The sequence below is a fragment of the Pseudopodoces humilis genome, chromosome 10 (genome assembly GCF_049639895.1).
Source record: "Pseudopodoces humilis isolate 2021_Gansu_Grassland_sample_001 chromosome 10, ASM4963989v1, whole genome shotgun sequence".
NCBI lineage: Eukaryota > Metazoa > Chordata > Aves > Passeriformes > Paridae > Pseudopodoces > Pseudopodoces humilis.
Window position 1 is genome coordinate 12,518,963 of NC_142209.1, and position 14,776 is coordinate 12,533,738.

General features: G+C 37.4%; 1 protein-coding gene across 2 annotated transcripts in view; it reads left to right on the forward strand.

Annotated features, from left to right (window-relative positions):
* The window catches only part of OLFM3 (olfactomedin 3), a 54,768-nt gene extending 40,412 nt beyond the window's left edge, over positions 1–14,356 (forward strand). For both annotated transcript variants that reach the window (XM_005520935.2, XM_088060654.1), the window contains exons 3-6: positions 729–884; positions 3,992–4,211; positions 11,579–11,685; positions 13,016–14,356. In XM_005520935.2, coding sequence (XP_005520992.1) covers positions 729–884; positions 3,992–4,211; positions 11,579–11,685; positions 13,016–13,693 — 1,161 coding nt within the window. In that variant the 3' untranslated portion in view covers positions 13,694–14,356. The remainder of the gene's footprint in view (positions 1–728; positions 885–3,991; positions 4,212–11,578; positions 11,686–13,015) is intronic.
* The last annotated feature ends 420 nt before the right edge of the window (positions 14,357–14,776 follow it).

The window sequence follows — 14,776 nt, forward strand, 5'->3', positions numbered from 1 at the left end:
TAACAGAAACTTTTAGAAGCATGTATCATTTACTCTGGGCAACAGTAACTGTTGCATCACTGTGGTGAAAGACCTCACTACAGCTACAAAGTCATTTGCTCTACAAAAATTACCTAAACATTCACTACTTTTCATCTTTAAAAAAAAAAAAAAATAAATTGTGGATTTCTACCACTGAGACATTTGAATAAAATTTCTAAATTTACATTTATTTACAGAATTATGAGGAAACACTTCTGTGGTGACTGACACACCCCAGCTTATCTCTGGGTAGTCTTGTGTATGCTTTATATTGAATGATACTATAAATGCTTACTAACTATGAAAGTCATGCTCCTCATACTGAGCTAAATCTCCAAATTTCAGTCCTGTCCCTCCCAAAGTGCCTGGAAGGAATATATGCTGTATGAGCACCTTCTGAACCACAGCCACATCTACTACAGGTCTCAAGTAGACTCTATTGCCTGAAAGCATTTCCTGAGCCCAATGAAAATGATGCTTAAAGGATCTCTCTCTCTTTACCTCTAAGTAGTTCAAACAATTTATGGCTTTGAGGTCTTGCCCTGTTCCCCAATATTTGTACCATCATGCAGGTACGGAATGTACAACTACAGTGGTAGAAATGACTCACAGGTAATTGACTGAAATGTGTTACATTGCCTGACATTTAACCAGGAAAAAAAACAAAGCAACAAAAAGTGCATTTAGAGAGTGTTCTTCTTTAACAGGTTCAGAATATGTCCCAATCTATTGAAGTTTTAAATCTACGGACTCAGAGGGATTTCCAGTATGTTTTAAAAATGGAAACGCAAATGAAGGGGCTGAAGGCCAAGTTTCGACAGATTGAAGATGATCGGAAGACATTAATGACAAAGCACTTTCAAGTAGGTTCAATTTTTACAGTAACTTTCAAGTCTGCTGGAAACAATGTACTAAGTAGCAATGCATGGACTGCCTAGGTCCCAGTCCTACAAGAGTGCCATTTAAAAGAAAAGCAAAATCTTCCTTTATGATAATAATCTTTTGATATGTTCAATTTAATTGTAATAGGAAGAACTATTAAGTCATTAAAGAAATATTACTATAAATAGATTCCTGTTCTTTCTGTATCAATGTGCATGCCATACTGAGAAATTTATATTCTTTCAAGCTCCAATGTTAAAGGGGGAGATCCAGTGGAATTAATAGCAGACAAGTAGAGTTCTGCGCTCATAGTGTTGTATGACATTTACTGCAGTGGAAGGGAAGAAAGGCTATAATAAATCCATTTATTGTAATTTTTATCCAGTACAATTAAAATCTAATTTCATGTCTGAAAGCCTGCTGTTTTGAATTTGGGATGGGGAGGAGGGCAGTCACTCCCAGTCACATTTGTGTGATTAAAAAAAGACTTTCACTGAATTTTAATGACAACAAAAACCACAAGCTAATCCTTTTGTGAGGAAGAAGAGCTGCAGATACTACAAGTAGCATTTTGTATTGTGAAAAAGCTACCTTTTTCTCCTGAAGAGAACTCTTCAGGAGAAAAATATTTTAAGAGCATATTTAAGTTCTTTAAATATCAAGTCTGATAAATTGATCTTTCAGGACTGTGAGACCACAAAATAGGTTCTAGAGAATACATTCTGAGGATTACATTATGTTAAGCAAATATATATTTTTTGAAGTGGTTCTGAAAGTTCACATAAAATGAACCTAATTTTCCAATTGGTGCTAGAGTTAGATACCTAAATATTTATATAGCCAAGAGGTCTAGGGGTTTTTTCAGAGCCACTGAATATTGTGTGGGTCTTAATAACATCAGGAATTAAGTACACTAATGATCTGAATGCCAAGCTTTATAAATTATGTCATTGTTCTTAGTTTAGAGATGTTTGAGCACATACTCCCAGGTTTTTGATTAATAAGAAACATCTTCACCTTTTTTCCCTTTTATCCCTTATTGCTACAATAATAACACATTTGCATAATTCCATTATATATGCTGTATTCTCATTTTAGTTTTCCTTGGGAACAAAATATCAAAATTTGAATGTCTGATACACAATGTCAGAGGTAGAAGAATACTCCAGTGCTCTAACCTTTTAAATATTCAATATTTCTACTGGCCAGTCATTTACCTTCAGTTTGACAGTTTGCCAGGAGTATAAAACAGAGTTCCAGCCAATCCAGTTATAAAATAATTTAAAAGGTCAAAATAATACAATATGCTGTTCTGAAATTTAGTCTATTAAAATTCCAATGCTTTATCTTTCCTGAGACAAAGAAATCATGTTGGATATAACAACCCTTCATATGAACTGCCACAAAGTGCCAGAACACATCTGCCACCTATCTGTGTTGCAATAGACATTTGTTCTTGTACCACTCATTGCTCTGGAGTGTCAGCAACAAGCTCTGGAGTGTCAGCAGAAGCCAATTTTTTATTTTTTGTTTTTTTTATCATGAAAATACTAGAATGAACTTTATATGATTTACTGACGTGAGATATTGTAAATCTGTGTTTTTATGCTGACCAGAACCAAGGAGTACAAATTTGGTGCAGATCACACTTGAGCATACAGTCAGCCCATACTTCACTTTATGCAGGGCAGCAGGTACCTTCTGGTATAAATCCTGCCAGGACTACATTACCTTCACTAATTCAAACACATTTTATCCTCCTGAGTTTTTACAAGCTTTGCATTTTTTCCCATTACGGCTTACCTGTGGTTTTTGGCTGTTCACTGTCCCAAAGAACTGAAGCCTAAGTTCATAACTTCATGATGAAGTAGCTTCTGGAGCTATTCTTTCTCTGTCACAAAGCCTACTTCCTTTGTCATCAAGGTAAAAATTACTATTCATTTTAACAGGCATGAAGTAGGTTTAGGTCAAGATTTTAATAAAAACAGCCAAATAAAAATAGTTTTAACTGTAAACAAAAGGACTTCATTTCTTTGTGTCCATTTTGGTAACTGCTGACATAATGTAATTGGAAGACCCCTTGAGAACAGAATCAACAGAATACTCTGAAATCCATATATTATATTTATATATATTACATGTCTGCTACGTTTCAGTAAAACAAAATATTTTGACTGCAAGGATTTTTTGAGGTTTTCAACAGAATAGTAACAAAAACAACTTCAAATAATTGGTTTAAATTTAAAATTAGTGTTTTTAAAAATTAAAGATGGGCAACCAATATATGCTACAAATTAAGACAAATTCTCAAAGTATGAGTCTCAAAAAAAATCCGAGAAAAGGGCAACCTGAGATTTCAAGATGGAGCCTTATTTTCTTCAGTCTGTGTTTAAGAATAGGAATGGCAATGCAACAACAACTGCGCATGGCATATATAATGTACAAATATATATATGTACAAATAGTGTACAAATGTACAAATAAATCTTTGGTGATAGTCCAGAAGAGATGTCAACTGAGCAAGTTCAAAAGCATTTAGTGATACAGCTGGTTGACAAGTACAAATCACAGCTGAGAACCATAGATTTTTACTTCAGAAGAAAAAATTAGATATCCTTGTGGCTGGAGCAAGCATAAACACTTTTCAAAAGACATTGAGAAAAACAAAGAGTTTAGTACTTGTGGGGAATGAAACAGAGATTACGAGCTCAACAAGTATGTATGACAGCTCTGTAAACCAGGTTTGATCTTGAACAGTACTGTGCATTCAGGCCTATTCATCTTCTGATGAAAGACACACTTAGGGGTTGTTCATATCCTCTAGATGGAAAGTCAGTCGGTTTGGTTCAGATCATTTGGAAGTAACTCTACTTTCAATAGAAGGACTATTCTCTCATGCATTTAATCTACAGCTTATCACCATTAACTCTGAGGTGTCTGAGACTCACAGTAGACTAATAATAGATCTGTAACTAAAATAATCATTTTCAAGTTGTTTTAATAATCAGGCATAAATTTGACATTAAAGAAAACTAGAGGATCAAACTCCTTTAAACTTCTCTAATGCACATGTGATTGCCTTTAACAGGAGTTGAAAGAAAAGATGGATGAGCTCCTGCCACTGATACCAGTTCTGGAACAATACAAAACTGATGCCAAGTTGATCACACAGTTCAAGGAGGAAATTAGGAATCTGTCTACTGTGCTCACTGGGATTCAGGAAGAAATTGGTGCTTATGACTATGAGGAACTACACCAGCGTGTAGTGAATTTAGAAACCAGGCTTCGTGACTGCATGAAAAAGCTCAGTAAGTTAACAAGTTCATGGCAAATTTGGTTCCTTGGCTGTGCATTTTTAGTTGTCTCTCTTTAGCAAGATTATGCTTTGGGGGAGGGGGAGTTTGTTTGTTTCTTCTATGAACAACTGCATTATATTCTGATCTGTGCTACCCTAATAAAAGACAAGAGTAACTCAGGCTAAAGTCAGCTATCCCATTCTAAGTACATGACATAATGTACTGCCTTTCTGTATACAGAAGGAATAAGATGAAAAATTATAACATAGCAAATTCAAAATCTGAGGTTTAAACCACTTGGAGAGTTACAAATACTCTTTCAAAAAAGCTCAGACACTGCTACTAGAGTCATCTTTGGGCTGTTAATGTGGAAAAAAAAATAGTGAAAAGTAGACTGGAATCAGTTTTGAGATGTCCACAACATAACCCCGGCATCTTGCTGTATCACCAGAGAGGCCACTCTGACAGTAATGTCTTTAGCCTGTAAGATTAGTGTGAAGCCTGTAGTAGAAGTGTTAACCAAACTTCACATCTAACTGAAAGGGACCAAAGCATGATTTCTGCAGGAGGCACAGCAGCAATCCATTGCTACTGTTCCACCAGGTTTACCTCAGGCCATCTCTATCATGCTGCCTTTAGTTACAAGTCAAATGTTGAGCATTTTTAAAAATCAGCACTAGCTCAGTATCAGCTACTGAAACTGAGGGCCTGAAGGATCAATATCAAGTGTCAGCCTCAACTTCCATTAGGGATAGGTAACCTGCTTTACAAATACAGTGCAGTGTCCTCTCTTCCCAGTCTATCCATGCATTTGGAGATTTCTGAATGGATCGCTTTTGCAACCTGGATAAGTACAGAAAAAAATCCAGCCCCTTTATGAAAAAATACCACTTTGCAATTTAACACTGAACATGAATAAAATTCAAATTCCAAGGTTTAGGCCTGTGATTGGTGTATCAGTTATCAATTGTGGGATGTTTACTTTTAAATGCTACCAAGGACATTAAATATCTTCTTAACTGGAGAAGCAGAGCCTCCTTATTTTTCTGACACTGTAGACCAAGAAAAATCTAGGTTAAGTTAGCCTCTTAAATAATTTATTTCTTTATTTTATTCTGAAAATAGCACAGTGATGATGTGCAAAAATATATGAAAGACTTCTTCAAACAGAAATTTCTTATGATCCTATTTTCCCCTCAGTACACACATAATAACATATTACTGCATTGACAGAAGGCAGTCAGGAGAAAATGGCTGTGTTGCAATACTGCAGCAAACAAGAAAATTCCTATGAATAAACAGTATTTTCTGATAGTGAGTGTTCCAGTAAGTTATTAGATACCAAAAATCATCAGTTTAACAAGTATCTTGTTTTTCTTTGCTTTTACAGCATCTTGTAACAACAGTTAGTGAAGCAATGACAGTGTGAGATATATTTTGTACAACAGAATTACTAGGTGTATTGACATCCTATCTATCCTGAATTCCTGCAACACATTCTAACCTCTTGATGTACCTAATGAAAAAAATTAAAATTACATATATTAGCAGTATAAAGTTTTTGCATAAAATAAATTATTTAGCGTATCCATTATCAAAAGGGAGTGGACCTTCTCAAGATGTAACACAGATTCATTCATCCTTATTGACATTATTCCCTCATCCTAAAAGTTGAAATTACTTTTATGGTTCCCTACTAATGTACTGGCTGGGTGCCTTTTGAAGTACAAACAGCCTCAGTTTGGCTTCCTGTGACTGCTGAGAGCGGGGCTGTGTGCTCAGATCAGAGGGCATGAGGGGAAAGCAGCTCTTATGCCAACATCTCCTTTGTGGCCACATTGGCCACGCTGGAGATGACCCAGCTGTGCCTGTCCACGCCAGCCTGATAGCCAGAAGCCACAGGATCTGGCTTGAATCTTCACATATTTTGTTGTATTTCACAATACAATTTTCTAATCAGTGTATGCAATAGCTATTCTCTATTCTTCTCCCTAGCAGGTGTTTTTCAGCAGTATAATGCATTATTTATATTGTCCTGGCCACTTGAAAGTTCCATCTGCACTGGAACACTTTCAACGCTCGTTACAGTGCACTAAGCAGTTATGTTACTTTCACTGAGGTTTAATGGTTACCACAACAGTTGTGATGACTGAATTTTGCTCCTTTTCGGAATAAGAGAAAATTCAAGATGAAGCTGCTGGGAATTTAGTTCACAAAACTTTTAAGGGGTGCATGCAGCTAAACACATAGGAATAGAATGCATGTGATTATACACACCCCAAACTCACATGTAAGGATGCATATATGGGTCCTTTGCTGATAGTCCTGTAAGTCATGGGTATTTATAAGAGAATGCAGGTTGCACAGCATGCCTGGAACTCTCCTATTCTTGTCAAGACATGTTTATGAAATTGAAACAAAACTTACATGGGTAGCATTCATAGAAGCCTATACTCTGAGACATAATTGGAGTAGATATATATTGGATTCATGTCTACCTACATCTGATTGTGTTGTAGACTCTGAACAATATTTTAGAGTAACATTTTTTGTTAAAATTCAAAAGTAGAATATTCTATGTATCCAAAGTTCTGTTTCATCAGTGGCAGAGGAGCTATCTCATGCAAGCATGAGATATTGATTGCAGTGGTACTTCTGCTCCCAAAGTATCCTTCCCTTTGGGATTTGAAAAACTTTACAAATATGATGTAGTGTAAAACTGGGCAGTAGAGATATAGATTCTTAACCTTATTTTGTAGATGAAGGAACAAGCAGCCCAAAAGCATAAATTAATTTTCCAAAGTTTACACAGGAAGTCATGACTCCCATGTAGAAATATTCAGGGACTTCTTCTCAGCAAACTCTAAAAACTGTATCATGGTGCTTCCTGGATTCATATTATGCAGGAAAGCAGACATACATTCATTAAGAATTAATTCTTCATTCCCTCATATTAGTATGTTATGACAAATTTGACCATAAGCAGAAAAGTGCAAGCAATAAAATACTTGGAATTCACTTGTGCAAGTGCCAAGAAAACTCACTTCATTTCCCCTATTCATTACCTGAAAAACAAACAAACAAACCAACATAATAATGATGCTTATGAACACTTGAAGAGAATGTTGTGGTTTTATTTCCCTTGCCAGTCCTTCTACAAATGATACACTCAGTTGCTCTATATGGCAGCTACCAATATTCAGTCACATCACAGAGAATGGCACTAGCTACCCATTTCTAGCTACTCCAAAACAGCTCCTCTGCAGCTGCACTGTCGCAGCCTCCTCCTGGTACTTGCTCACTTTGGAACTTTTCAGACACGTTCTGCCCCATATACTTTCACAGCCCAGAGGCTGTACAAAAGTACATCTATTTTCTCTTCTAATGGTCACTTCATGCTCAACTTCTTTCTTAATATAAAGACTGGAAATCATGAACAGGTTACTGTAGTCCTCCGTACAGAATTGTTACAGGAGAGGAATCAAGCCAGAAACACTTGGATTGTGCATATGATGTTTCTTGTACAGCTCAGTTTAGGAGGTAAAAAGACTCAATGGTTGGGATTTTCCAGCTACTACAATCAGTTACAGCTGGGACTTTCTAATGTAGTCAGCTGCTTCTTCCAAAGCCAAGGGAAGGGGACTGAGGGCTTCTAAAGATCCCACTGCTTTCCTGTGTAACTCCACAAAGGGGAAAAAAAAGCCAGGAAGTATCACATTTTTCTTAGAGTACCTGAACTTCTTCACATGTGCCAGTATGGAGATATATTTGACCTAACTTTTTACTAGCATCTGGTCCTTCTATCAAGGAATCAAATTGCTATAAACCAAAACTTTTTGTATGTTCTCTTCTACCAGGCAAAAGAAAAGGAGGGGGAAAAAAAATTGCATAGACCAATTTTAACTGTTGGTCCCCTCACTGCTATAGAAAATTCATAGTCCAGAAGTGATTTCCATTTTACATTATATTTGTCTCTGTTCTATTTCTTTACAAAATGAGCTAAAGAAATGCCTCACTGGAAGCTAATTGGAATTTTCATTAATTTCAAAATCCCAGACTTTTCATGATAGAAAAATTTTAGGCAAATTATCCTGTCTTCAATATGTTAGTATTACCAGTCCCTAGCAAAAACACCTCAGAGCATGCAAGGTCAACTTTAATACAGCCACTCAAACAACTAAAAGGTTTATTCTGCAGCTGAGAATACAGACAGGGATTAGATCAATACTCTTAAGTAGACAAGAAGCTGTTACCAGCTTTGGTGGAGGAGTAAGGAAAATTTCTTGGACTGAAAGCAAAGTTGGAAGTGCTTAAAACCAAGAGAAAACTCATCTTGTGTCAGTGAGCTGTTAAACATGACTTCTGCAAAAGTTACTTTTGCAGCCTTAAGCAGTTTAAAACAGCATCAGTTGATTCAAGTTGACCATTCAGCCAAGACTTGCTCTGGGGCCTTTTCTTTTCAAGCAGTACTTTCTGAACTGAGAGGACTTTCTGATTGGTTTGAGTTCTTTTACTTGCTCATTAAATAGAAACCAGTCATAAGGATCTCTCTGCTATGAGGAGGCTGGGATGATAAGACAGAGGTGGGTCCTGACAGCTCTGCTGCTTCCTTTTTACTGTCCATGCTGTCAGCAGGTAGGTCAGCAGACCTCAGGTACTGCTGGGGTTTACAGAAGAAGCTTGCTGATGGTAGATGAATTATTGCTACAATGGGAATGACTTAGCATACATGGAAAAAATACTTGTAGTATTCCTTAGTTTTAAAGACCAGTTCCATCAAGTTATATCATAAAATAAACAGATCTATGGGCTTCTGTTTAACGAGGAAGGAAAAGAAAAATGTATGGGGCAGGAGGGAAAAAAAATCCTCATGCTTCTTACAAAGTGCTCTGTTTTGTTATGCCAAAAAGGGAAGCTTTGTCACTTTCAGCTGCCCCTCAGCTATACAGCAGCTCTCCTAAGAGTCTTCCTTTCTTGATCACTGCATGCTGTCTGGGAATAAAAATTTGATCAGAAATATACCCTGACTCAAACTGCTGATTATTTAGTGGCTGAAGTACAATGTCATCTCTTTTTACATTGAACAGCATCTCAATACATTTTGAAAGATCATTCTCTAAAAGCATCCAACTCCTATGACAGGGGTACGCAGCTCAGTTCATATAGTTTAAACTACAGTTTAACTCTAGTTTAAACTAAATGAAGGCTGAATGTCCATTAATTATTAGCAGTGTGTAACTAACTCGAATCAGTTAGCTATACATTCAGGATAAAAACCACAGTACTGATGCTTAAGCATACAGATCTCTGAATTGCTCTCTGACCTCCAGAAGCTCCTCACATAGAGCAATACCCAAACAGCCCCAGAGCTGTGTGCACACCCCACATGGACCCCAAACTTGCCTGATTTACCCCTGTCCCGCTGCAGCTCCAGGGCCCCGAGCTTGCTGTGTGCCCATGCTGCTCCCACTGTGCCCTGGCACTGCTGAGCCCACCTGGAGTGGCCACACCCCTGCCCTGCCTGGGCCCCCCGACACAAAATGTGGCTCTGGGAGCCCTCACATCTCTGCCAGGGGCTCTTCCATAGGTTTTGCCCATTCAGAAGCAAAATTTCACAACTTACTATGAGTCTACTTTCAACTCCTTGGATTTTTTTTTTCCATAGAAGAAACAGTGCTTCAGATTCCAAATTATTTTTATGCTTTCCCACTAGTTGCAATACTATATTGTAAAGGCACCAATTTGTATTGGCATACCCCTTATAACTCATGCATTCACTGTATTGTAATTTTCTAGAAACTACAAGTTTAGGAGTATTTGTTATTCTGATTTCTTTCTGCTTATTAGTTTTCTGATAACTCATTCTGAATTAAGTATTCCAAATTCAAACTCAGACCTTCAGAAGGGTTATCTCTTGCCCATTTCTGAGACTATTTACTAACAGACCACCTAAAAATAAAAGCCTTTACCCTGATAGGTTATAGTCCTCTACCTTTCAAGCTAATGGCAATACTGTAGAAAAAGAGCACTCAGCACACAATGCTAGCAGCCTACATACAAAAAAAAAATAATCCAAAAATTATATTCTATCATAACCAAGTATTAAAAAACTGGAAGATTCTTTAAAATGGAAAATTCCAAAAATATCTTCAAAATACTGCAACATACATAGACTGAGATATGCTTCCTAATAATGTCTCTTAACTGACCCAGAAAATAGACACAGCCTACCCTGCTCATTGAGGTCTGCATGCATTCAGTTATCTTCATTTCTGATACATCCAACTTCCCTGGCTGTGAACAAAAACTACCCACACATCCTCTGAGTTTTCACCAGGGCATTAACCCCATTCCAAGTGACTGAAGTAGGCTGGCATAATACATTCTGTTCCAGTTACAGAGTATAAAATTCAGGCTTGATGTCACCCTCTCTTTTGAGCTGAATAAATTCACTCTCAACACCAGGTACTGTTTGCTTTCCACATTTCCTAGATAAATACACTTATCAGTATGGCACAACCACATAGCACAGAGAAGCACTTATTTTTAAATTTAAAATATTATTTAAATGTTTCACTTATTTTTACATTCTCTTCTTTAAAAACATGCTATTCAAGCTAATTATGTGCACACCACTGTGTGATATTAAATCTTGGTAAACACATGAATTCCACCAGGAGCTTGTTACTAACAGATATCTCATTAATGTCCCCTAAAGTATAGATTTTTGAGTTGTTAGGAAGGTCAGCATCCGAGATGGTATTGACTCATTATTTCCTCACAGACAGTCAAATGGATTAGAAGCCAACCAATGCAGCCAGGCTTGCTAAATAATTCTCATACTCACTTTCTTCAGGCAGCCTCCAGTACAGAAAGAGCCATGTGTGTGTAAGCAGGGGGCACTCAGGCACAAGCTTTGAGTACAGCAATATTGTGTGTACAAGCTCATTTTTGTGTCTGCCCTTAAACACCTTGTTACCCTGGCCAAGGGAAAACTGAAACATCAATTTCAGCTTTGTGCCCAACTTTCTGAGGATGAAAGGTGGGGGGGGGATTATGTCTTCATTTCATTTATTATTAAATGTTCTTCAGCTTAGAAGATATTTTATCAGTTGTATTTTAGCTTATGCCCAGTGACCATAACTGTGCTTCAAAAGGTGTAAATACAGAAATATATACCAATAAAAATTTATGTGTATATTTTTGCATATTTATATTACTCTTTGATATGGAAAAGTTCCTCCAGTGATGGTGACAATCAATCTTCAACATAAGCCTGAATCCCCTGGAGCCACTATGTAGTTTGGAGCATTTGGTCTTGTGCTCTAACTGATGTCAAGGAGAGTTCTGCATTAATGCATTTGTTTTTTTGATTCCAGCATGCGGCAAATTGATGAAAATTACCGGCCCCATTACGGTGAAGATATCTGGAACCCGATTTGGAGCCTGGATGACAGATCCATTGGCATCAGAGAAAAACAACCGAGTATGTTAAGGCACTGTCTTTGTGTCCTGGAGCCTTACTTGCTTTATTTTAATCTTTTAAAAGATATTTCCCCCTAGAAAGTTACATTCCCGAGCATGTTTTTCTATTTCAGTCATTTTCACACTCAAACATCTCCAGAGAATGAGCAACACTATTTTTGGAAAAATATCCATAGACAAAAGTTATCTAAGCACTTTTGGGTCATTTCCTTCAACTTTTTCAGGGTTGACAAACATCTATCAGAACTGACAACCCAGTTTTTTTATTTCCTAAAATATTTAATTGTGCTTATGTCTTTTAAAAACCAGAGTAATCTAAAACAAGCATCAACATTTTTACCCAAGAGCAGGACCCATAATGCAGACAGTTAAACTTGGCAGGATTAGACCCCATTAAGGCTCTAGTCAGATCATTTGCTCCATCATATCCAAGTTATGTTATTGTTTTGTTGTTTGGATCTCCATTAGGATCTCAAATTGGCTACAGTTTTGAGAAGATGCTCCCTCCATCAGAGGGCTTTGGAACTCAAAACACTAGGTTTCATTTGTGTGAGACCCACAACATTGATTTTCTGAATACAGAAAAAAACCCCCAAGACAAGAAAAGGCAACAGAAAAATGACAATAAATAAAGAATTTGTGTGCAGCTCTACCCTGCCTGCTGTGTCCATTCAGGTTTGCTACTGACTCCAGAAGTCTCTATTACCTTCAGGACAGCAACAAACTGAGAAACTAAAAGGAGAAAAAGCAAATTGTATGAAGGAAAAAAATGGGGAATGGAAGTTGCATAAAGAACATTAAAAAGAAGTAATAATTCTGTTTTAAGGGGAAAAAATGGCTTTGAAACTTCACTGGTTTCATTGCTATTGTTTTTGTTTCCTTTACTAAGAAATGACTATTTTTCTTTGAATAAAATATCAGCTGAAAAGAATTTAACCACATTTATTCCTAAGTATAAATTCAAGTTTATCTCACATGCCATTTCCCATCTCTCTCTTACATTATCAGTCTCTAGAAATATATTTTGGCAAGCATCATATAGCAGAGGCCCAAACACTGAATAATCCAGAATTAAATTTCTCTGAAAATGCAGACTAATGTTAGTTACAGATGTGTTGGGAGTTCACCTGTACAGGTAAGTTTGATTCAGAAATTCAAGAGTTCCTCCTGCTTTTGTAACAGGAATGTAGGCAATATTGTACTTTGATAGCCCGCTGTGCATCTGAAGCTTGTTTTCCTTTCTCTGCAATATCTCCATCATGCCATATCATGATCACACAACCACACACTGTGTTTGAGATGTTCACTCCCAGTCTTTGTTTTCTTTCCAGGTCTGGTACATGGATAGTTACACTAACAATAAAATTGTCCGTGAATACAAATCAATCGCAGACTTTGTCAGCGGGGCCGAATCAAGGACATACAACCTTCCATTCAAATGGGCAGGAACCAACCATGTTGTCTACAATGGCTCCCTCTATTTCAACAAGTACCAGAGCAACATCATCATCAAGTACAGCTTTGACACGGGGCGGGTGCTGGCACAGCGTAGCCTGGAGTACGCTGGTTTCCACAACGTCTACCCTTACACCTGGGGTGGCTTCTCTGATATCGACCTGATGGCAGATGAAATTGGGCTGTGGGCTGTGTACGCCACCAACCAGAATGCAGGCAACATTGTCATCAGCCAGCTGAACCAGGATACGCTGGAGGTGCTGAAGAGCTGGAGCACAGGCTACCCAAAGAGAAGTGCTGGAGAATCCTTCATGATCTGTGGCACCTTGTATGTCACTAACTCGCACTTAACAGGAGCCAAGGTCTACTATTCCTACTCCACAAAAACCTCCACTTATGAGTACACAGACATTCCTTTCCATAATCAGTATTTTCATATATCCATGCTTGACTACAATGCGAGAGATAGAGCTCTCTATGCCTGGAATAATGGACATCAAGTCCTGTTTAACGTCACCCTTTTCCACATCATTAAAACTGAGGATGACACATAATTTTCTTTCCCTTTCCTCTCTCCCTCAAAGCAGTCTCATTTGTGATTAACTCTAAAAGCATTCATCTCTCTCAGTTCCTTTTAATTTACATTTCTTTCTTCATTAAACAAAAGCAGCATTTTCTACTATGTAATGCATTTCAAATATGGCTGAACCTGTCAAAAATGACCTGTCAGAAATAAAAAGCATATTAACGTATGATTCTGCAAGGTCTGTCAAGACCTTGTCTTGAAAAGCACTAAAGAGGATTGAAATGGCTAAAGACAGTTTAAAAGATTACGATCTGCCTTATTTTAGAGTCGAGACTAATGGTGGCTTAAATGCATGAATGTCTTTTTTTACCTCATTTTTTGTTTTAATATATTGCTTAACTTCAGGAAACATTTTGGTAGTGTCAGACACATATTGCACATTGTATTTTTTTATTTATTCCAAAAGAAAGATTTAGGAATTTAATTTACTTAGACAAGGATTATGATTCATTTTGCTATCATCCAATTTCAGATGTGGTGCTGTACAGTATGTTTTTAAATCTCTTGCAAACATTTTATCAACGGTATGTATTTCTACCATTGTAACCACCATTGTGCAATTGTATCTCTTCACTTATGTGAAAGTAAACTAAGTACTATTTTTTATAAAATATATCGAAGCTTAATTGCAGTTCTGGCTATGAGTCAATTGAAAGTGGTAAATATCTGATAAAAGGTTGTTATTTCTGAAAAGACCAGAAGCTTCTCAGATGCATGATTTCTGTTCTCACCTTTGCTTCCTAGATCCCCTCTTCACCAGCCGTGCTTACTGGCACATTTGCAACTTTGAAGCTTCATACCAGTTCCATTTTCAGAATTGTTTGCTCTGCCCAGTTTTTATTTCCTGCTGCTGGCTTCTCTCCCTCAGTCTTTTTCTCCTACTTTCTTCCCTTCCACCATTTGACTGCCCTTGTTTCTGCTTATCCCTGTTGTGAGCTTTACAAGGCAGAAGCTGGAAGGGGCTGGTGCCCGCCAGCTGACAGTGGGAGTGCATCCTGTGCTCGTGCTGCTCTGGGGCACTGAGGAGCAATGGTAAAAGCCAAGCTGCTCT